General features: G+C 58.8%; 1 protein-coding gene across 1 annotated transcript in view; it reads right to left on the bottom strand.

The window, feature by feature from the left end:
• The window catches only part of IFFO2 (intermediate filament family orphan 2), a 49405-nt gene that overhangs the window by 8338 nt on the left and 17243 nt on the right, over positions 1–23824 (bottom strand). The window contains exons 2-5 of the mRNA XM_047871201.1: positions 7198–7258; positions 5573–5668; positions 4206–4346; positions 2893–3032 (exon numbers count right to left, since the gene is read on the bottom strand). Of these exons, the coding sequence (XP_047727157.1) occupies positions 2893–3032; positions 4206–4346; positions 5573–5668; positions 7198–7258 (438 nt within the window). The remainder of the gene's footprint in view (positions 1–2892; positions 3033–4205; positions 4347–5572; positions 5669–7197; positions 7259–23824) is intronic.

The following is a 23824-nucleotide window of genomic DNA, read 5'->3' as shown; positions in this document are numbered from 1 at the left end:
TACAGGCTGGCCTGGGACTGAGGGGTTTCTGGAGATGCCCCGGCTCCCCCTGCTGGAGGGGACCTCAAAAATCAGATGGGAAGGCTGAGGTCTGTGGGGTTAAATCATTTGATCCGTCGAATCGGCCACAGAAGAGAACCGTGAGTCCCGGGGCTCTCCTTCAACTCCTCCCTGGATTCTCTGGGACACTGCTCCCTATTTTCCCAAAGGATCAGGCTGGGGGCCACCAGGCTGGGCCCAAGAAGAACTTCCGGTTAAAAACTACCTAGAGCCTCCCCTGGAGCCAGGTTCCCCACCAAAATGCAGTTCCTGCTGGATCCTGTAGGTGGCTCCGTGGGTCCAGGGACCAGGCACCAGGGACCAGAGCCGGGACCAGGGCTGTGTCGGAAGGCAGTGCTGGCCTGGACTAGCTCCAGGCGAGCCCCTGGGGTCCACCCGCACCGCAACACATACTCGACTGCTGACTTCACTTCCTTTCTAGCGTCTGGAATCCAAAGGAAACCCTGGCTGAGTAACGGGGAGCCAGAAAGGATGGGAAGATGGGCAAGAGAGGAGGGTCAGACGATCGAGAAGGCGGAGCCAAGGAGCTGGCCCCGGTGCAGGGAAAGTAGCAAATTCCTCCCCTTCTCCTTGGTCTGAAGCCCAAGCAACAGATTTTGATCAAAACAAAACAGCCCTGACACGGGCGCATTATTCAAAGACATCGGTGGAACCGGCCGGGGGGCAGCCTCTGGCTTGGGTCTCTGCCCAGTCCATAGCGAAGGGGACACGGACATGTCAGTGGGAGGGGCCGGGGCCCTGCCGAGGGTGGGGTCAGCACGGCCTTGGCCAGGACTGCAAGGGTGGAGAGGGATCAGAGGATTTTTTTTTTTTTTAATCTAGGCAACTGTACAACTGATAAATCTAATTAGATACTGAGCCTAGTTCAGACCTGTCAACACCAGGCACCCGTTTGTGCATTGGAACCTCCTTTATATACACAGTACTGCTTCCGGTGGAGCCCCCAGACCCAGCTCTTGGGACTGTCCCTTTCAGCTCACCCCATTCCTAGGAGGCCTAACTATCCCCTGGTGACTTTCTGAAAACGGGGACAAAGCCCCTGAATCCATGCGAATGAACCCAGCCTGGGCCTGGGGGGGCGGACGATGCTCAGCCTAACATTCAGAACAACCGGATCCAACCAAGAGTTCTCTTCGATGAGAGTATGACATTTGGAGGGGACGTCAGAAGATGATATCAAGAGTCCAGGAGACTGTCACCCTCAAACAGCAAACCCCCAAAACGCAGCCCACCTCAGTTCTGTGTCAAGAGAATGACACGTACAAGGAAGTGGCAGGCAAACCCATCCCTGCTCGGTTCTGACTCCTGTCTCCCTGAGAGTCACCTGGCTCGGCCACAAAGGGACCAGGGCAGGGATGATGTTGCAAGGAGGGCAGAGGGAGACATCGCTCTGAGCACAAGACAGCCAGTTGGGGACAAAAGCACTCGACCGAGAGTCAGGGACCCCGCTCTGTTCCAGCTCCTGGCAGGCCCCTCTCTTATCCTCGGTTTCCCCATCTGTACGTGAAGGGCTGGGCTGAGTGACCCTCGGACTCTGTAATGCTAAGCCAGCCCCGGAGCTTTGCAGGAAGCCATCAGGAGATGGCTGTGCCCTGGCTTCTGAGCTGAGTACAATGTCACAGGCAACTGCTAAAGACACGTGCCCCCTCCGGAGGGGTTCTGTGGAGTTTTTGCGATGGCTCAGGAGAGCCAAGAGCTCAAACGTAGCCCTGCTGTTGGAAACCCAGAGCCCTGGGGAAAAGCAGAGCTCTCAGGGCTCGGGTGCCCCACTGCGAAGGCCTCCAGAGAAAGAGCAGCCAAGAGCAGGCCCGTGGGGCAGGAGGAAACGGCCCCAGAGACCCTGTCCCAGCCCAGCCCTTTGACTCCAGGCCCAAAGGTGAGTCACCTAATGCCCACAGCTGCACCCTCCTCTCCCCTCCCCCTCCCCACTTTAGGGCACTACATGAGTCACAGTTAAAGATGGATTTGGATTGAGAATATGGCACTGGGCAGGCCAAGGCCATACACAGTGTGTCCTTGCCCTAGGCGACTACGGCCGGTGGGGTTCTAGGAAACCAGCTTTCCACAGGGGAGGGGAGAGCAGCCCTGATGGAAAGTATTCGCCAGTTTCCCACCAGGGCAAACTTGAAGCGACTTCCCTGTGCCATCACTGGACGTGGAGTGGGCAGACATGTGTGCGATCGCTTTCATGAGCTGGTACGAGCTGGCTCCAGCCCACCACTGACCACAGCCAGCCCCGGACTCTGTCACTGGCCCGCAGCATCTCACAGGTGGCATGCCTGACTCTGAATCTCAGCTCCGCCACGTTATCCGTGGGGTGGTCTTGGCCAAGTGGCTTCCCTCCCGTGAGTGTCAGTTTCCTCGTGTACAAAAGGGGAAACGGGAATCCAACCTCCTTGGTCGACTGTCTGTGGAGTCCCCGAAGTAGTCACATTTGTGAAGCACCTTACAGACACAGGATGCTCAGTGGACGTCGGGAGCCCTCCCCCGGCCAGCCTGGGGGGCCCTGGTGTGTGGATCGGCTTGGCTACCCTCCCCTCCCCTCCCGCTGCCCTGCAAGGACAATGGTGGGAGCGGAAGGCTTGATCTGACAGGACCACCACTAACCACTTGGCCTCTTCTGAAAATGTGAAACTCCCCAAACTGTAAAGATGGAAAATAAATCTAAATTCTTTCAGAACACCGTGCTGGCCACACAAAACACATCTGCAGGCTGCTTTCAGCCCAGGTCACCGGTTTGCCACCCCTGTCCCAGCAATCTGGGGAAACTGGAGAGGAGCCCGTCCCCCCCCCCCCCCCCCCCGGGGAGGGCTGGGCAGTGGAGATACTCACAGCTGGTTAAACATGCGTTTCATCTCGTCCGTGATGTTCATGGAGCCGACCTCGTCATCTGAGAACCGGTTCACCTCCCCGTCCTGCTCGGAGATGTCATCGTCGGAGGCCACCTTACGCTCTTTCTTTTTGGGGACCACCTGACCCGGAAAGGAAGAGATCGAGGTAAGTGGGAGGCTCGGCTGGGATGGGCTGGGAAGGGAGCCGGCATCCCACGGGATGGATGGAGTGTGGCTGGGGTAGCCACTGCCAGGAAGGGTGCAGAGCTGAACTCCTCTAAGAAGCAGGCAGAGCTAGCAGGGAGCGTGAGGCGGAGACATGCAGGACGGAGGCAGACGGCCTGACCCTTCCCTCCCCTGGGGGTGGGCCGGCCCGGCTCAGCCCTTCACCAGAGTAGTAGGCCCACGATCTGGGGGAGAGGGATGGGCCAGCCCGGGGCACAGAGTCACCCGGGATGTGTCAGAGCCAGCCAGAGATGGAGAAACCCCTCACAGGGGCCCAGAGGCCCCACGCTCAGAGCCCTCCTGTTCGCACGCAAAGGTAACGGGCAGGCAGCCCCAGGTTCACCAAGCTTCCTCCACTCCAAGCAGACAAGACACGAGCAAACCAAACAAAGCCTGGCATGGTCACCCCTGCTCCCCAGCAGAGGCGGCAGCAAGAAGGCGCGGAGGTGGACGAGCCCGGATTTCTCCCGCTACGTCCGAAGTCACGCACTTAAAGCGACGACACACCGTATTGCCCTGGGCTCAAGCAAAAAGCCAAACCACAACCCAAAATTCAAGAAGCAGCCTTTGGAGAATGACGCATGCCCTCTGGGCAGCTGGACAAGCCCCCAGGGTACTGACAGAGGCTCTTCAGTGGAAGCGGAAAATAGAGACCAAAAGCCCCTCTTGGGAAATCTCAGACTCAACTGCCAGGGCTCAGGTCGGCCAACCCAGGGCTCCCACAGCCTGGCCAGGGCCCTCGACCTGGGCGATGGCGCCCCGTGGGCCGAGCCCTGAGGGGTGAGGAGACCTGAGATCCAGTCCTGGCACTTCCTTTCCCTCCCTGAGCCCGTCGCGTCACCCCGCCCCCCTCCGGGCCAAGTGGCCTCTTCAGCCGCAGGATGAAGCACTCCTCCTTGAGGACGCAGCCTGAGGGGCCTACAAGTGCCTGATTCTACCTCATCCTGGGAGGCCAGAGGGGTGGGTAAACGCTACCTCTGGGGGGAAGGGGAGTGGGCAGGGCTCGGGGGGAATAGGGCCATGCAGGGTGGAGGCCAGGCCCTCTGGGAGTGGGGAGTGGCAGCTGGTGAGCAGGGTGGCCCTATTCACCTGGAAGATCTTGGACACGTCTTCCGAGTTCCGCTGCTGTGCGACATCGCACAGCTTGGCCGTGATATCGATTCGACGGCAGATGTCCATGTCCACCTTCATGGCCTTTTCTTGGATCTTTGTGTCCAGGTCTGTCATGGGCTGCAGGGAGGACAGCAGGGGGGGTTACGTGAGCGAGGGCTGGACCAAGCACAGGGGGGCGGGGGAGTCGCTCCCAGGCTCCTGAGGGGGCGGAGGGGCGTGAGGCCCGGGGTCCAGAGTCCGAGGGGGCCGGGGAGCTTCTCCTGGGCGTCGGGGGTGGGGCCAGCGCTGCTCAGGTTAGGGGAGGGGGAGGGGGGGTCGTAGGAGCTAAAGGCTTTGGCGCTGAGTAGACAATGTGAGACCCTGTTTGGCGGCCTCCCTAAGGGCTGCTGGAAGGCATCCCCTCAAGAGACACGGTGTTTATTTGTTAGAGCGAAGGAAAAGGAAAGACAGCCCCCACTGCTGAAAGACTTCCCTTCTTTCCCACCCCGCGTGCCCCACCTGTCCCCCACAGAGGGGCCTGCCAAGTGGCGGTCTCTCCCCAGGACCCCCCTCCCCACGGCTGACAGCGGGACATCACCTAAGACGAGGGGGGGGGGGTCCCCCAGGACCCCAGTGAGGGAAAGCCAGGTGGCCTTCACCTGCAGCCCCCAGAGGCTTCTTCCAGCCACACCCAGCTCCACACCCCTCAGGACTAGAAGCCACACCAGGCTGAGTCACCCGCGATCGGGGCTCCTTCTCCTTTCTGGCGGCCCTCCCTACGTACGGCCCGCTGCTTGAAGGTGGCGGGAAACCCGGGTCCCCAGCAGGAAGGAGGCCTTTGTTGCCAACAGCTCCCTGCACCCGTGGTCGCTCAGAAAGGTTCCAGTCGCCAAAAGGATGCACACACTGGCCTTCCCCAACTTTACAAAGCAACCCTGCTGCAGGCCGCTGGCCTGGGGAGCCTCTCAGGCTGGCACGGGCCAGACCCGGGGCCTCCTGCAACCTGCCACTGGGCCCTCCCCGTGCCCAGACAGCGAGGCCCACGGCCACCACCTGCCCTCAACGTGGCGAGCTGGGACGAGTCGGAGCAAACGCAAACAGACCATCAGAGGAGCCCAGGGGAGGGCGGGATGGGTTAAGCAGCAGATTAATGCATCTCTACTCAGACCAAGGGAAGCAGAAGTGAGGGGTGGGGGCTGGTCTCCGATGCATCCGACATCCTCACGGGGCAAACGCAGCCAGCCAGGACTCTAACTAGAAGCCGAGCTCTGGAGCCTCGGAGTGAATGAAGCATTTTGCATGATGGGTGGGGGGGGCGGGGGGGGGTTGTCATGACGCCTGGGGTGGCGGTCGGTGGCACTTACGTCACTCATGAGCCCCTTAAACACCACCAGCTCGGCCTTGAGCCGCTCAATTTTCTCGTTCATCTCCTCCTGGATGGCTTCAGCCTCCTGTGCCGCCTGTGGAGGACAGAGATGGGGACGGGCTTAGGGGGCCAGGCATCCTGAGGGCTAGGAAGGGCTGGGCACCTGGGTCTACGGCCCTGGACGCCTGACGTCCCGCCAGGCCTGGCACCTGCATGCCAGGAATAGGGTGCCGACGACCTCACCCCAGCCCGCCTTTCCTCTGAGCCCAGTTCACTTCAGGGCACCACTCGGCTTAAAACACTTCTCAAAGAAATAGTCATCGTATGGAAAAAGTCCCCGGCAGATATTAAGAAGAGAAGAGCAGGTTAATATAACAAGAGATCCCAACAGGTTAAAATATGAGGTCGGTCCACGTGAGATTCCCAATGGTTGACCATCTCCCATCTCAAAAATGGCAACGTCATGTGTGCTAACCTAATCAAACGTATACGTCTAGAGCACCTGTGTTTGCACAGAAAAGACCAGAAGGCCACATGGCAATTTGTCAACTATGCAGGGGTAGAACTGGAGGTGCGTTTTATTTTCTCCCTGTACTTCTCTGAATTTTCCAAATATGTGACCATGAACACGTTATGTTTGTAAATACAAAGATTTCTGTTATAAAAGAAAGGGGGGGCTACATATTGACATTATTTTATTCTATCTCTTATAAGATCAGTGCTTTAAATACCAGAAAGCAATTCCTTTTTAATGTTGGAAAGAACTTTTCCTTGCCTTCTCCTGGGGTCGCTATTCAAAGGCCAAGAAGGTGGAGTTTGCTGCCCAGGGTACCCAGCAGGTGGGTGAGAAGCAGAGCCATAGACAGAGAGCCAGAACCGAAAGGGAATGTTCTCACCCGGTGACACGGCCACCAGCCCTCTCCGAGGCATCCCGCCCCAAGTCAGTTCCCTTAAGCTGGGGGCTGGGCAGTTCAAGAGACCATCCAGTCCTGGGGCGCCTGCATGGCTCAGTCGGTTAAGCGTCCGACTCCTGATTTCCGCTCAGGTCACGATCTCACGGTTCGTGAGATCGAGGCCCGCGTCAGGCTCTGCGCTGACAGCACGGAGCCTGCTTGGGATTCTCTCTCTCCATCTCTCTCTGCCCCTCCCCCACTTGTGTGTGTGTGTGTGTGTGTGTGTGTGTGTGCGCGCGTGTGTGTGTGTGTGTGTGTGCGCGCTCTCCCTCTCCCCCCCTCTCTCTCTCTCAAAATAAATAAATAAGCATTTAAAAAAAGAGAGAGAGAGAAACCACCCAATCCTGAGCTCAGGTGGGGAGAAGGTGGGAAAGAGTTACTGGACCAACGTCACCCAGCAAGCAGGGGTCAGCGCCGGGACTTAGACCCAGGCTTCCCAACTCCTGTCTCGGAGCTTTTCTGCAACACTGTGCCAGTCCCTTCTTAGGTCTGAAGCAGGGGACAAGGAGAGGCCTTGTGGCTCCACTGAGGAGAGACTGAGGCAACAGGAAGCAGCACAGAGCAGGGGCTGAGCCAGGAACGGCCTCGGGCTTTGTGCCACCGCAACAGTGCCCCTTGGCCACACGGCTCCCGCGAGCCTCTCCCGGTCGGGACCTCCGAGGGCGCTCACCTCCTGCAGCGTGTCCACCATGGTCTGGAGGTTCATGCGCTTGGCAAGCTCTTCCTCCCACCTGCAAGAGTCGAGAAGGACAGGTGGTCAGAGGGTGGGCTCCCCGTGCCAGTCCAGCCCTCAGACACAATGCCAGCACCCACCCTGGGCCTGTCCCCAGGCCAGGCAAGGAAGGGGCAGCAGTGAACCCATCCCGGCCTGCCCTCCAGCAGCTCCCAGTCTAGGGGTGGGGGGGACGGCCCATAACCATATCAGGCGGTGGTGACATGTGCCACGTGCTGGCACCAGCGCCGCGGGGAGATGAAGGCCGGAGGGACCACACTGTCTACTTCATACACGCTGTAAAGTGCCGTGCAAATGCCACTGTTCCTGCTATGGTTGCCTCACACGGGACAGCACGGGAGCCCGGCTGCAGCCAGCACCCGATAGGGGCTCTTTGCACCCGTCAGAAAGAAACTTTTATTGTACTGATCATTGCGATCTTGGGTTCTTGTCCTGTAGCGACCTTCATCAGCAGAGAAGTCTCCTACACAGCGATCATCCCTAGCTCACAGATACGGAAACTGAGGCCCAGAGAGGTTAAATGTCTTACCCAGAGACGCTCAGCTAGCTGGCGGGTGGGGCTGGAATTCAAACCCAGGTCTGCTTGGTTACATTAAAACAAAAACAATAAATATAGCTCTCACTTATTCAGCGCTTATTATGCGCCAGACGCTGTTCCAGGGCTTTCTGTGTATTGTCTCATTCGGGCACACATTAGTTAAAGCTGGACAGGAAAGAACAGAGGGCACCCAGGGGCTCCCAGTGTACCCCCCAACATTAACTGGAGGTAGAATGGGATGTTAATAATTACCAGGCACGGTTCTACATGACATAATTCGGTCCTCTTAACAACCCTCCAGCACAGCCGTAGTGTTACCCCATGTTACGGATGGAGAAAGCAAGGCACAGAGTCAGGTGCCCAAGGTCAGCGTGAGGACAGGTGGAGCCAGGACTCTAACCCAGGCTGGAGGCTCCAGACCGAGTACTTGTAACCCTGCCAGGCCCCCTGTAGACCCAGGACCCACGGGAGCCATAACTGGGCTCCCCACCCAGCTCCTCTCCCTCCCCAGAGGAAGCCTGGAAGAGGTCCCCTCCCTCCCGCCCTCCTGAGACACACCGATGAGCTTGTCTCTTTCCTCACCCTATGGCCGCCTCCCTACATGGCCTCAGAGCAGGCGAGTCTGGAAGCCTTTTAGGATGCTGTCGGGGCCGGCTAAAAATAGGCCAGAGGGGAAGAATGGATGAAGGGTAGGTTACGTCACTGGCTTTTGGAAACAAGAGAACACGGATACTGTTTGCACACACAGAGGAAAATTCCTCCTCTCCCCTACATGCTCCCCTTCTCCCTCGCTCCCTCTGGTCTCTACCAACCCCCCTGGTGTTGGCAGGCAGGCCTAGCTCTGCCAGGGGCTGCCGGGTCCAGAACCTGGCGGGCAGCGGGACTGGGGCTGGGGGTCCTGCCAGGGATGAAGGGCACCGAGAAAGCTAAGGAGAGGCAGGGAGAGAAGCTAAGGACCGACCCCAGGCCAGACCATCTCACTGAACCCCCCCACTGTAGACATGAGGAACCCGAGGCCCATAGCATATAGGGAATTTGTCCAAGGTCACTTGGTATGTCAGGGGCAAGGCCAGGAGTCCCGCCCCGGGCCCACCGTGGGAGACAGGAACCCCGGGTGGGGAGAAGTTCACAGGCTGCCCTCAACGCAGCATGGGGCTCCTGGGGCTTCTCTCAAGGGAGGCCAAGGCCCAGAACACGGGTCTGAGCTGAATCATCTCTCCTGGCCACGCTGCTCTCAGAGGGGCAGGGGACTCAATTCCAAGCTGCCGAGCAGAGCAGGTGCAAGGAAGGGCCGCGGGCTGCCTTCTGCAAGCCGGCCTCGCTATTGCAAGGGCAGGAGTAGCAGGGAAGGGGGCCGCGAGGGGTGAAGAGGTGGGCACCCAGGGGCACTTTGCCCACACACATCTGCTTCTCAGACAGGCTCCTGGAGATGAGGCCCGGCCCCTCTCACTTTTCCTTCGAGCAACCTTTTGATGAGGAAAGTGACAGAGGGGTTAACAGACCCATCGCACAGAGAGGGCAAATGAGGCCCAGAGAAGGAAAGTGATTTGCCCCCAGTCGACCCAGAGCAAAGACACAAGCCAGGTCTCCGAAGCGACAACCACTGATGGACCCGCACAGTCTGCGTCCCACGCACCGAGTTCAGTGCCTCATACACACTGGCTTCCGTGTGGATTTTTATTAACCTGCTCGCGTAGAGAATCTTCCCCACACCCATCCTGTGGATGCAAGAGCTGACGTTCAGAGAGGTGAGGGAACTCGTCTGAGGCCACCCAGCTAGTAAGCAGGGATGGGACTCGAGCCTGGCCCGCGCTCTAGAGCAGCAAGAACCACGCTGCGATGTGCACAGGAATCACCCCGGGGACCTTGTTCAGACTCGGCAGGTGTGGGGCGGGGCGGGGCAGGGCGGACACGCGGCATTTCTAACGGGCTCCCCTGTGCCACAGCACGCGGAGCGGCCCCACACCTCGCTGGGGTTTCTAAGCTGCATCCCGACATCGATGCCCTCGCACAGATGACTTCATGGGCCTTTTCATTTCCAAAGCCGGGCCGGGTGGGCAGCCGGCAGGCCTGCTCCCAGAAGACGCAGGGCAGACCCCGGCGTGTCAGCAGCAGCTGGCTTGACAGACCAAATCTGCTGCCCACACTGCCACACCTCCCAGCCGCAGTGGGAAAACCTGGCTCTGCGGGCTCCAGCGTTGACATTGCAGAAAAGCTTTGCCCTTCAGCCGCGCTGGCTGACGGGGGTGGAAGGACGTCGGTGATGTGCTTCTTAAGGGGCCCCAGATGCCCCGTGTTCTCTGCCGCTCGGCGCAGGAGGGAGCACGCAGCTTGACAGAACACGGGTCAAGTTTTTTTTTTTTTAAGTTGTGGCCTCTGAAATGCCAACGCCTCTGTCCCGGGCACGGTCCCCTCCCCTGACCTGGATCTGCCCACGGGAATAAGGTTTCAGCAGGACGGGTGTTTCGGGCGGAGGCACCCGAATCAGCAAAGATGGGCAGCAGGGAGGCCAGGGAGTGGCCGCCACCACTGGGAAGGGGACCCACCTGCTAGGGGTCAGGGGCCGGTCCACTATCGAGTCTTTTAAGCCTTCACCCTCCCGGCTGTCACGCCTGGCCCCCCGCTGAGCAAGGGTGTTCACGTGGTATACTATAAAGCTGCAGAGAAACCTCTCCCCATTTCACGGGCGGAGAAAACAAAGGCCCAGAGCACAGAGATAACTCCAGCCGGGGCCGAGCCCAATGGCTCATAAAACTTCCAGCTTTTCCTTCTTAAAGTGTGGGGTAAGAGAAGGGAGAGGAGGGATAGTTATTGGTCACCGTCTGGGTGGGGCTCACCAAGTTAGGCATTCAGATACACGTAAAATATAAAATACCACCTAACCTTCCCCCCCCCTCCCCCACCGCCAAGGACTGTCCCCATTCCGCAGATGAGGATGGGTCTCAGGACCCCTGCCTCCCCCGCCACTTGGCCGTGGGACCTCATCACGCCTGGCTCTGACCCAGAGAGCCAGCCACGATGTCGGGGACCTCCAGAGAAAGTGCTCGGGGTCCAGCCCCGGCACCAGCTATGCTCCAACCACACACGGGGACCTGCTCTCGACTCCCCACCCTGCAGACACCCTCGGACAGCAGTCTCTGAGGCCAGTTCCTCCGAGCGCTCCGATGTTCCCAGCAGCCTCTGCGGCAGGCAGGGCAGACAACGATGGGGGAGGAGGAAGAGGCTAAGAACACTAGTAGAGCAGCTAATACAGACCGAGTGCACACGGTGGGCCAGGCACCCTTCTCAGGAGCTTCACGTGCATCACCTCATTTAAACAAGCCTCACACTAACCTCTAGGTACAGTTATTAAATTTTTTTTAACGTTTCTTTGCTTTTTTGAGACAGAGAGAGACAGAGCATGAACGGGAGAGGGTCAGAGAGAGGGAGACACAGAATCTGAAGCGGGCTCCAGGCTCCGAGCTGTCAGCCCAGAGCCCGACATGGGGCTCGAACTCACGAACCGTGAGATCATGACCTGAGCCGAAGTTGGATGCCTAACCGACCGAGCCACTCAGGTGCCCCTAGGTACAGTTATGATCTCCATGTTACTGATGAAGAAGTTCAAGTCCAAGAGCATTACCCAAGATCGCACAGCTAGCAAAGTGGGATCGTTTCTATTTCACACCTGTACTCAGAGAACCTCCAAATGCGAAGGCCGAAAGGGACCAGCGTTCACCTCGTCCAAACCTCTGAGGGTACAGCTAAGGAAACTGAGGCCCAGGGTCACACAGGAAGCTGAAGGCAGAGTGCCCTCTGCTCTCTTAGCCCAGGCCCCAGCTCACAAGGATCGGGAGGCAGAGGGATGTGAGCCCGAACTCAGGCTCAGCCTCCCCCAGCACCCATCTCCATCCCTCAGAGCCTGGGTCTCTCCACCGACATATGAGAGCGTGGCCCCAACACACACCAGGGACACTCAAGAACCATTCTGTTCCCACACTCTCTGAATGGTCATGCGACCAGCCCCTAGCTCCAGCTGGGCTGGACCTCAGGGTGCATCTCCTGGCCACCCGCCTAGCCTCCTGCCCCCCTGCGACTCAGTTATTCCAATCCTTCCAGAGGCCTGTGCTCAAACCCTCCCACTGCCTAGAGCCTTGAACTGGAGGAGAAACCAAGATCCCAGCGAGGAAGGGGCTGATGTATGGCACCCCTGGAGACCCTGGAGCCCAGCATGACCCACAGCACAGCGGCTGTACGTGGTAGCAGACAAGGGCAGCGGCAGTCCCAGAGGGCCTCTGTGCCGATGCAAAAGACGGGCAGGGGCTCGAACCGTGCGGTGCACAAATCAGGACCCCGGACGTGCGTGCGGGCAGCATGGAGAAGCCCTCTGGCACCCATCTCAAAAGTCTTAGGTACCCTGTGCCCTGGCCTGATGGGGCACGAAGGAAAGATGAGTGAGATGCCTGTTCTAGGCGGGAAAAGAGGCTCAGAGGAGGGGTGCCGTCATACAAGTCAGCAGAGGAGTGGGGTCTAAAGCCGGGGGTCCAGCCCTTCCTCCAGTACAGAGAACTGGTTATAATTACCGTGTCTGCACTCAGCGCTGCAAAACCCACCCGCACTTGGTCAGGAGCCAAACGGTTGCATGCATCTGTTGGTTGGATGGATGGATGGATGGATGGATGGATCCAAGCTGCAATCACTCCTCAGCCCTCCTGCTCACCCCCTCCGCCCGGAACACCCTGAGCTTGCACCACCCCAGCCTCGGGGCTCCCAGGAGCAGAGTTCCCGGCAGTGCCCTCTGCTCAGCTCTGTCCACTCCAGGGAGACGAAGGCCGGGGGGAGGGACCGCCAGGGCAGGAAGGGGGCAGGGAGAAGGAGAAAGCTTCCCTCTCCCACTTCCCACTGCCCTAGGGTCTGAAGAGGGGAGGCAGGGATGTCAGGACAAAGAGGGCAAGGAGAGGAAATGACTCCACCAAAGGAAGCTGCAGCTGGGGCCTCGGCCACTACCTTAGCAGAAGAACACGCATGAGGCAAGGGGCCGGGACAGGAGGTGGCAGCACCCGTCCCAGCCAGATGTGGTCTCCCTGCATTCCGGAGGAGCCACCACTGCAACCACATGATGGAGGAGAAGCCTGGCGGGCCTCTGGGGGGAGGGGGTGGGCCGCTTCCCGGCCCACTCCCTCCTCCATCCCCTCGTGATGACACACAGAGCCTCAGGAAAGGGGCCGACAAAGCCTGGCCTGCTGGGGGGCGGAAAGCCAAGCTGAAGTCACCGGCAGAGGGACTGACTCACAGATTTTTCACTTCCTGTGCCGTCAGAGAAAGAAGCCATGGGGCCCTAGCTCCAGAGGAAAGTGGGTACAGCCCCAGCCAAACAATTAAGGCTTCAGGGACAGCCCATGGGGCTGCCGGGGGGTGGGGGGGGGGGAAAGTCCTGGAGACTCCCAGGTTTGAATCCTGCCCCGGCCACTTCCCAGCTGTGTGGCCCTGGGCAAATCGATCACCCTCTCTGGGCCTCAGCTTCCTTATCTGCGAGAGGGGAAGCTCTCCACCCCCCTTGAGGGTGGTCGTGAGGACCGCCTGCGGTGGGCAGAACGGGTGAAAACACCCAGTCCCGCCCCCCGCACGGAGCAGACAACGAATGGGGGGCAGCTCCACGTGAATGGTGAAATGCCACCGCTGTGGCTCCGGCGCCCAGACCCCAGAGAGCTGGGAGGGTGCCACAGGAATGGTCCACACCTTTCCAGGGAAGGGAAGCGGCTGGCACACCCAGGCTGACTCACTCAGGTGATGGGAAGCCGGCTCAGGTGAGGATAGGCTGGAGCCGCCGGTGGAAAAGCTCATTCTGAGCCAAGCGTGGGCCTGGCCTCTGGCGGAGGGCAGGTGGCAGAGACCGGTTTCCACCCGGACCCCGGGGAGCCCACCCCGCGGCAGCACAGCCGGGTGCAGGCCGCCGGGACGGCGGAAGGGGGGGTGAGCCCACTCACAGACGCACAGAGGCGCTGCTCCCCTCCCCACACCCCTGGCCTCACTGCAGAGCTGGGGGCCCAGACCAATACCCAAGCTGGGGGACAAGGTGGCAGGCCCGCAGGCAGACCAGGGGGACCCTTTCTGCAAATGCAGTTTCACCCAAGCCCACGGGCAGGAGATCAGAGTGGGCACCTCAACAGAGGCCGAGCTGCAGGTGACGATCCGGAGTCCCTCACCCTCCTGGCTTCTGCTGAGCCCCCCAGAACTTCCCACGCCATAGCACCCCCTTGTCTGACAACACGAACCTCTCCCGTGCTTTACTGTATCTTTGCTCTCCGGCAGAAGGAGGGCTGGGTCCCCCAGCCTGAGAGCAGAGGGGCTCCCCCTGCCCCTGAGCCCCGCTGTCACGGGTACCTCCAGGCACCGCCTCACTCGTGCTCCCCGTCCTCCTCCCAGTGGACTCTGATGCTCCCATCTGCACTGAGCCCCCGATCCCAGGGAAGGAACCCCGTGTAGACGTGCCCACGACCAGCCCGGCTGCCCAGCTGTGCTCCGCTGCTTGGAAGGAAACACAAATTAAATGCCAACTGATTGTCTCCACGGAGGAGGTATTAATTTAATGTGTACACTTAACCAGGGCAGCCGATTCCATTACAGGCGGGCAGTAATGGCCCGGGCAGGCCGGAGCACGGGCTGTGAGCTGGTGATGGGCCGCGGCGAGCAGCCACCGTGCCTCGTGTGCACCCCTAGCTGGCAAGTTGCCATCACATGCGCACGCACGGGCCTGCTTGCAACCTGAAATGCAGCCCCGTCCAGGGAGCCCAGCCGACAAGGCTTTGCCATGAGGCGCCCAGGGCCTTCTAGAATCAAAGATGATAGGAGTCTCTACTGACCCCACTAAGAAGGGCATGGAAACGGAGGAAGCCTCCAGCTACTCTGTGATTCCTGGGGGCCCGCGTACCACTACCCAGGAGCCTCAGTTTCCTCCTCTGTCCTACCTTGCAGGGTTCACGGGCAGGTTAGATAAGCTCATGTGAGCGTCCACAGGCACGCCTGACGACGGCCATTCTTACAACTGGTGTCACCTGCGGGGGGAGGGAGAGACAGGGTGGTGTGCCCAGGACCACCTAATAAGCAGGGGCACTTCATCCTGCTCCGACTCTGGGGATCTGGAAGCTACCAAGAGGGGTGGCGCTGAAATTCAGTTGCCCGTGAGTTTCCCCAGCGAGGAGGTGAAACGAAAGCCAGCCCTGCCCATGAGCTGCATGGAATCATCCGCGCTCTCCCTCCCTGTCTCTCAGTGGTCACGAGCACCCTTTGCAGGGCGGCTGGCAGGCCTCCGGGGCTCTCGTGGGGGCCACCAGGCCTTGAGAGAGGTCGAAGGGGGAGACTGGCAAGCCCTTGACTGGACCCCGCTCCGTAGGCCCACATAGCCTCAGGCAACACAGCAGCCAGGGTCATGCAAGAAACCCTGTATCTGGTCCGTCGGTCCCTAACTTGCCGTGTGACCTCGGGCGAGTCCCTTCCCTCCTCAAGCATCACTTTCCCATTCTTAACGCAATGGTGTCCAGCTGGATAAATTCTAAGAGCCCAACCAGCCAGGCCAGAAAACGATTTCCACAGTCCCTAGGCAAAAACCCCATGCTGACCACAAAGCGATCTGATAAGCCTCAAAGTCTGAAGACATCTGAGACACCAGTCTTGGACCTCGAACCCAATGTGTGTAGTGAAGAGAAGGGCAGGGGCCCTGGAGGGTGCTGGGATCAAACCCCAGCTATACATCCTGTGGCTCTGTGACCTAGAGCAGGCTACTCGCCCTCTCTGAGCCTTGGTAAGCCCACCCACCTCGCAGGGTTTTTTGCAAATATTCAGCGGACTCACGTATGACAGGCACCTAGAACAGCGCCTGGCACACCATCATCCTCCTCACCCACGTGACTTCCCGAGGACAGATGGTCAGAGAGGTCCAGGGACTGAGAGAGCGGCCCTGGACCACACAGCGTAGGTGCCAGACTGGAACCCAGGACTGGCTGGCTCCAGAGCCCCTGTGCTGCCATACCCACCACAAAACCCAGCCAATGTCCTGTTTCTGCCCTCCATGCCCCCGGACATCCTCCAAGAATGAATGGGCACGTGCTCAGCCCTTTGTCTGTCCTGGCAAGGGCCACCATGACGGCCAGAGAGACCAAGGCAGGAGAGGTCCCTCCAGCCAGAACCCAGCTGGTCTCACGGAGCAACCCCGACAGGCACGAGGCATCCTCACGGGCTCAGAGAAGCCCCTGGTCACCTGCCCCAATGCCAGTCCGAGGCGTGGGCTGCTTCTAGGGAGTCATCTGCTTCAGTCACCCAGTGTCCCTGGCTGCCCAGATCCCCAGTGCCCTTTCTACTCTGCTGCCATGTACCGAAACAGCTATAGGGACCCGGCCGCTCTGGGGGTGCCTGTAATCCGGAGGCTGTATGCTGGGCAGCACCCTCCTTCCAGTGCCTCTGTCCAGAAACCACACCCAAGCGGGCACTGCCCCCCACAAACCAGATCACTTCTGAGAAGCAAAATGTCTCAAAGGGCATCTCATGGCAAGGAGGAATCTGCACCCCAAATCATAAACCACCATGAGGTTTCTGGGGCACCATTTCCAACCTCTTTGAGGCTTGCTACACCTTCAACACCTCCTCCAGGGAGCCTTTCCTGACTTCCCCAGGGTGAGTCACTATGTCCATTGGAGGTTTCCAGTCCTGGCACATGCCCTCTTCATGGCATCCATGAGCTGTCACTCCCCTGCCTCCCTCATCAGACTCGCTCTCCCAGGAGAAGGGGAAGGACTTACATTGCCCTGAAAATGCTTAGTACGTGCTGGCCTCATCACTGTCCTCCCACCTAGGGTCCTCATGCCCGCTTCACCGACGCGCAAACGGAGGTCCAGGTGCAAAGCCCGGTCCATCTGGTTTCCAAGGCTGAGCAGCTTCTCAGCGCTAGGAGTGTCTTACCACCAGCTCCGTGAACCCCACTCTCCACCACGCCCTCCAGCACACCCCAGATTACCATCCCAGGGTCAGGTGCACAGATGTGGGTTTGCGGGGTCTCAGTCACTGACTTGGAAGAGAGCTGCTCAGCCAGGGTATTTGCTTTGCCTGTTTACTCACCTCCGAGGCCCCAGAGCTCAGGTGGACGAAGGCATTAGCGTTCCACCTCCAGTGACCAAGACCCATCTGCCTGTAACCTCGCCATCCCCCCCGCCCGACAACCCGCTGGGGCCAGCATGTGACCAGCAAAAGAGGCACTGGCTTTGGAGTCAGATCGAAATGGGTTCAAAGCCCAACATGACCGGCCATGTGCTTCCGGGCAAATGATTTCCTGCCCCTGAGCCTCCCTCTTTGGACATCGTGACACGGGGATCATAGAGGACCCTCCTCGGGGGCTGCTCTGGTCTGTGAAAGAGGTGATAAGGTGCAGGCTCTGCACAAACGGAGGCTCTCCTTCCCTGCCCTGTCCTGCTGCCACTAACTAGCTCTGAGGTCTCTCTGGGCCTCGGTTTCTTCATCTGTAAAATGGTCTCCGCTTCTCACGGGGAGAAGGCTGGCTGCAGTTTGCCATCAGGCCCCCAGGCACTGACGGCAGAGGCCTCACACTTTCCTTCCCCGGGCCGGGATGTTGGGAAGGGCAGGGTTTTGCCTCTGGGCAAAGCACTTAACCTGCGCCCCAGATTCCCCACCTTTAAGGCGGGCGCCAATGGAAGCATTAGCTTATACTCAAGTGTATCGCGTCCGTGTGTGTTAAGCACTTAGTGTGCAGCCCAGCGCCTAGTAAACACTCAACTGACGGAAGCTCTGATTAGCCGGTCCCGCCACGGAGAACGGGTGGCTCAGCTTGGGGTGACAGTCCGCTAAGTGAACTGGCCAGGGGCCCGGACACCACACCAGACAGGACGCACCTGGCTGCCAACCCAAAGCCCTGCTATCCGGGCCTGGTAACGCACGGAGCCATCGAACAAAGACACGGGAGGAACTCTCATCTCCCTCGTGTCCAAAATCCAGCACCACATCCCAGCACCCGGCACAAGACTGGGCACGAGGACACCCCAGGGAATGAGAGTCGAGTGTCTCTGGGTCACCGAGCTCAGCAGCCTCCCGGCATCCACTGCAGCCCAGCTCAGTCGGGCTGTCAGCTTGGATTCCGTCTTCTCTCCCCCGCGACAGTTTCAACAAACATTTCCCAAGTGCGCACTTGGGAGCCACGTGGCAGGCAGTGGCAAAGAAGCGGATGAAGAATGTCCCCCTCCCATTGAGAGAGGGAGACCAGTCCCGGAGCTCTCTCCAAGCGGCACCTCTGGCTTCTTGGCCCTCAAGTCCTCAATCCCTCAACCCATAAGGCAGGAAGGTCTGGAAGCGGGGACGGAAGGGGCTGCGGATCCTGGGCTCTCAGGGCCGCGAGGCATCTTTGCTCTGTCCACGAATGGACGGGAGCTGTCCCTACCCGTCTGCACCCAGGGGCAGCGGGGAGGAAACCGAGAATCCATCACCACCCTGAAAACAGCAGTTGCTTCCAGAGAGAGAACCACGTGGCTGGGGGACAGGGGTGGGAGGGAGGCTTGTCACTCTGTTTCCTGCTGTTTCTTTTTTTTTTTTAAGTCAATAATAAGATACAAATATAAAATTTACCATCATAACCATTTTTTAACTTTTTTAATGTTTACTTATTCTTTGAGAGAGAGCAAGAGAGAGAGGCGGGGAGGGGGGGGGGAGAGAGAGAGAGAGAGAGAGAGAGAGAGAGAGAGAGAGAGAATCCCAAGCAGTCTCCATGCTTTCAGCGCAGAACCCGATGCAAGGCTTAAACTCACGAACCGTGAGATCATGACCTGAGCCGAAACCAAGACTCGGATGCTCAACTGACTGAGCCACCCAAGCGCCCCCTTCCGCCATAACCATCTTTAAGTGTACCTCTCAGTGGCACTGAGTACGTTCACACTGTCGTGCACCCATCACCACTGCCCATCTCTGGAACCCTTCACCATGCAAAACAGAAACTCCGCACCCATCAAATACTAACTCCCCATGCCCTCCTCCCCCAGCCCCTGGTGCCCACCTTGCTACTTTCTGTCTCTATGAAATGGACTAGTCTAGGGATCTCACATAAGTGGAACCCTACAGTATTTACCCTTTTGTGACTGGCTTATTTCACTAATTATTAAACATAATGTCCTGGAGGCTCCCCCATGTTGTAGCCTGTGTGAGAGTTTCCTCGCTTGCATCTTTTTAAATTTTGAATGATGTGATGTGTCAGTTAGCCAAAAAATCAAAACCACTCAGACTTTTAAGAGACAAAAATACCTGTTCACTTTCCCTTTGTTTGACGCTGCATGCGTATTTCACAAGGATTACACAAGAAATCAGGCAAGTGAAACAAAACCATTAAAACCCCACTCAATCCCCCGACCCCGAGAGAATCACCTTCACGCTGGCTACACATCCTTCTCAGTGCTTCTTTATGAGAGCGTATCTTTTAAAAGTGAAAATGGCGGGGCGCCTGGGTGGCTCAGTCGGTTAAGCATCTGACCTCAGCTCGGGTCACGATCTCATAGTCTGTGAGTTCGAGCCCCGCATTGGGCTCTGTGCTGACAGCTCGGAGCCCGGAGCCTGCTTCAGATTCTGTGTTTCCCTCTCTCTCTGCCCCTCCCCTGCTCACGCTCTGTCTCTCTCTGTCTCAAAAATAAATAAAACATTAAACAAATTTAAAAAAATAAAAATAAAAAAAAAATAAAAGCGAAAATGGGATGAGACTGTCTGCGGCATTCAAGCCTGCTTTTTCCGCTTAATGTATAGCAAGCATCCTTCTGGGCGGGTCACACGGCAGGTGGCCGTGGCACCACTGATCTCACAGGTCCCGCACTGTCATTCCCAAGTCCTACCAATCTAAACAACACTGCAAAGAACATCGTGGTACACACACACATTTGCATATCTGTCCAGTTGTCCCAGCGGAGCGAGTGGCCGGGTCAAGGGTGCAGAAGAGGCTTTAGTGCCCCTCTGAAGTGCTGTATGTGACAAGGCCGTACTCCTGCGGGGTTCAGCAGCTGCTGGAGCCTGGACGGCCGCTCAGGGAGCCCAGGAAGAGCAGGGTTCCGGGGTCCTCGCCCTAGTTCGCGCAGCAACACTGTTTTGTGCCTCCATTTTCCCACCGATCAAAAGGCTGGTGGAAGAAGACCCTGCCATGAATACCGCCCTTCCTCACCCTCACTGGGGTGGCACCCCGCCCTCCCCAAGGAGCAAAGTGTTGGGAGATCGGGCTCATCTGAGCAGTGGGCCCGACACCTCTCTTCCAAAAGCGTGGAGGTTGATGAACCCTGGAGCAGGCGGCTCGCGCTAGCCTGGGGCAAGATAAAACAGCATCCCCCGTGGCGCCCCCACCCCAGGTGTGCCGAGCTGCCTCACACCTCCAATGCGTGTGCTGCACACTCTGTCTAGAAGGCTCTGTTCTACACGCGCCCCCCCCCCCCCCCCCGCCAGGGTCATACCTCTCTCTCCTCCTCATCTTATACCAACTTCAGGACCTAATTTATCTGCCTCCTCCTCCTCCCCCAGGAAGCCTTCCCTGTCAAGGTCTAGCGCCCTACTTCTGTACTCCAAAGGCTCCACTCACTTACTACTGAGGTTATCTGTTCCCCGGCCGGTCTCCCTACTGAACTCAACTCTTGCAAGGCCAGGCCCACCACCCCTGGCTCCCGGCTGCAACTCCGGAGCCCAGCACGGAGCCTGGAACACAGCAGGCACCAGATACATGTTTCCTGGAGAACAGGTGCCTCGAGCGTCACCTTCAGGGCCTTTCCTAGGACATCCAAGCCGGAGGCAGTGCAGCCCTGATCCACTGTGCGGCCTTGGGCATGACCTCCCGGCCGGCCCCTCCCCATCAGCCTCGGTTTCCCCAACCTCCACACTCCCTGCCAGCTCTGTTACTCTCCTCCAGTCATCCTCTTCTCTCACCTGGTCACCCAGGCCCGCCTCCCATGGGACTGATGACGGGAAGGTGAGTTCACAGCCCTCCATCCCCAGGGCTTTGTCTCTCTGCTCAGGCCTGGCCAAGCCCCCAGAGACGCTCCCCACATCCCATCCCCAACATCACGCGCTCTTAGCAGCTCTCAGACCCCGGGGCTCTCGCTGTCACTCAACTCCAGAAGCCAGCAGGGGTCCTGGGCACCCAGGCCAAAGAGCAGGAGGCCCAGCAGGGTGGGGGTGTGGGGTGGGGTCTGTGCCCAGGAGGCTGGGGAGGCCCCACCCAGAGATATGTTTACAGCTTTGAGGGAAAACAGTAACTCCCAAGGCTATTTTGGAAACCTAATGTGCACTTTGGGTCTCCCGTTGTTTATTCCAAGTGACTGTGCCGCCCGGCAGGTAAATGCAAGGCACTGTGGGTCCGCAGCTCAGTGTAACCTCCCCATCAAAGCCACATCATTCACTGGGAGCACTTATGCACCCAAGCAGGCGTGGGCTCCCTGCCTCGGATTCCAAATTTCCCTTAACATCTGCAGCCTGCGCAAATAAGGGATCAAAGCCAAGGGGAGCCCGCCGGGAAGGAGGGGGCACACAGCCCACCCGGGATTTAAACCAAGGCCCTGCAGCCTTGAGCAAGTCCCCTCCCTAGGCCTTGGTCTCCTCATCTGTGAAATGGGGGCGAATGACCCCCACCTGGGTTATATGAGGGCAGGCCAACACAGCAGGCTCCGTGTGTGGAAAAAAGAAAATCTCAGAACACAGGATCCCAGGATGTCTGAAGGGGATGCACAGGAGCCCAGGCCATTTGTCAGTGGGAAGGCTGAAGCTCAGAGAGGTGATGTGACATGCCCAAGGTCACACAGCCAGGCAGCAGCAGAGCAGGGACTGGAACTCAGAGCCCATGTGCTTCCCACCGCACCACGGTAAGGGGAGGAGGACATTCCTGAGCAAATCACCGGGGAGGAAGGAGGGAAGGGTGACAAGGACCCAGGAAGCTAATTACACGCGGGGCTTGTGTAACTGAGAATGGGCCGGGGCAGGCACTGCCCGCGTGTGCAGCATCCTAATCCCCACAACTGGCCGGGAAGGCTCCAAGCATGGCCGGACAGGTGATTAGTCGGCGACTGTCTGTGCCAAGAGGGGGATTAGTGACTCAACACAGCTCAAGGGGACAGACTCACTGCTTAATACCAGCCTCCTGCCATCATGCGGGCCCAGCCAGAGAGGAAGGCACCGGGACACCCAAAACACACACACACACACACACACACACACACAGTATCCCACCCACCCATCCTTGGTGCTGGGGCACCACTCTCAGAGGACAGAGAACCTGCTGCGACAGGAAGGCTTCCAGCAGAGACCTGACTGGAGCCTCGAGAGTCCTCATCCCCATTCTGCTGACAGGGAAGCTGAGGCTCACAGAGAGGAGGCGACTTATCCAGCGTCACAAAATCACAACAGCCAACGCCATGAAGTGCTATCTGTGATGAGCACTGTTAACTCCTTCAGTCCTCACAACTGGCTTAGGAGGTAGATGCCATCATGACGCCCGTTTTACAGATGAGAAAACTGAGGCCCAGGGAAGGGTGGCAACTTGCGCAAGGTCACAGAGTTCGAAAGTGGCAGAGCCGGGACTTGAATCCAGGCCGTCTGGCCTCAGAGCCCAAGTTCATGAACCCGGCTCACCTGCCTCTGCTCCCCTGATGGTGTGACCGATGCTGGATTAGAACACAGTCTCTCACATCCCAAAGCCTTGGCTCCTTTCTCTGTGCCAGCTGGCCTCATAAGAGGAGGAAGAGGGATCAGGAAGCGTGTACGTCAGCCTCCAGGGCTCAGAATGGACCCTGAGTCGCAATGCCTCCAAACCCCAAGAGCAAAGCGCTAAGGCTCCCCCGCTGACCTGCCACACTGAGCCCAGCGTGGCCCTGGCTGTGTGGCCCCTGAAGTGAGGTTCCTGTAGGCCCGGCCCAGCCTCCAGCACCCTCCAATGGGCAGGGAGTCTTTTATAACCCAGAGATTGTCCCAAGGGGGCCCCCAAGCACTGCCCGGATCCTGCCACGGAACCAGCATGGCGTCTCTTCTCAGGCTCAAGCCCCGCTGGGGCCTCTCTTCTCCCTGAGACGTGGCCCCCCTGCCACACAACCCCCAGCCCTGACTGAGCAAGAAGCCAGAAAAGGAGATGGTCCAAGACAGACAGACAAGCAGGAGCAGCCAGGGGGAAGGGATGAAGCCACTCACACAGCTCCCCTCGTCCCTTACCTCAAAGTACTTTGTCATCAGACAGACAGACTCAGCCACTTCCCAAGCTGGAGACCTAGTAAAAGTGACTTCACCTCTTTCTGAGCCTCAGTTTCCTCATCCGTGAAATGGGACAGCAACAGTTCCTACCTCCTGGGTTGTGGGGATTGTACAAGATTAGGAACACTAAGCGTCATCTTAGCGAGGGGGACCCGCTTCCAGTTGGCTGGGGGTGGCTTCAGGTCCAGGGTCCTGGGCTTGGCTGGGTCATGCCATTCTTCCCTGCAGGGGGTTTGTCCTCTGGGCTCCCCCTTCCCCACCCTGGGATCCAGAGTCTCCCAAGTGCCCGGCACATAGTAGGCCCTCAACTGGTATTCACTGGATAAATCTGCTTGTGAGCGGCCGCCCTGAGGCACAGCCACGAGAAGGCCTGGGTACAAGTCCCGGCTGCCTGCACTGAGTCACTGCATGACCCTGGGCCTGTCCTAGCACCTCTCTGGACCCATCTGCAAGAGGAAGCTCTGACCACCCCCGGGAGCTCAGGATCTCCCTCCTCTTGCCTCTGGGAAACCCCAGGGCAGCCTGCCCAGTGGTAGGCCCTTTCCCAACAGGCCCGGCTTCCTGGGGACAGACAGCCGAGTGCACGCCCACCCCTGCAAGCCCACAAAGGCAGCAGGCGGCCTCCTCCTGGTGACTTTGCTTTGGGACAGATGGAACACGGTGGTGTGGCTTCTGTCAAGCCAGATGGCCTGGTTGGCCTCGGGGGCCAGGACACCAGCTGGGTGTCCAGCCCCAGCAGGCAGAACTGCTTAACCCCTTCCTGCCCCAGCCACAGGAGTTGGCGTCCCCTTG

The sequence above is a fragment of the Prionailurus viverrinus genome, chromosome C1 (genome assembly GCF_022837055.1).
Source record: "Prionailurus viverrinus isolate Anna chromosome C1, UM_Priviv_1.0, whole genome shotgun sequence".
Taxonomy (NCBI): domain Eukaryota; kingdom Metazoa; phylum Chordata; class Mammalia; order Carnivora; family Felidae; genus Prionailurus; species Prionailurus viverrinus.
This window is presented reverse-complemented; position numbering and strand designations above follow the sequence as displayed.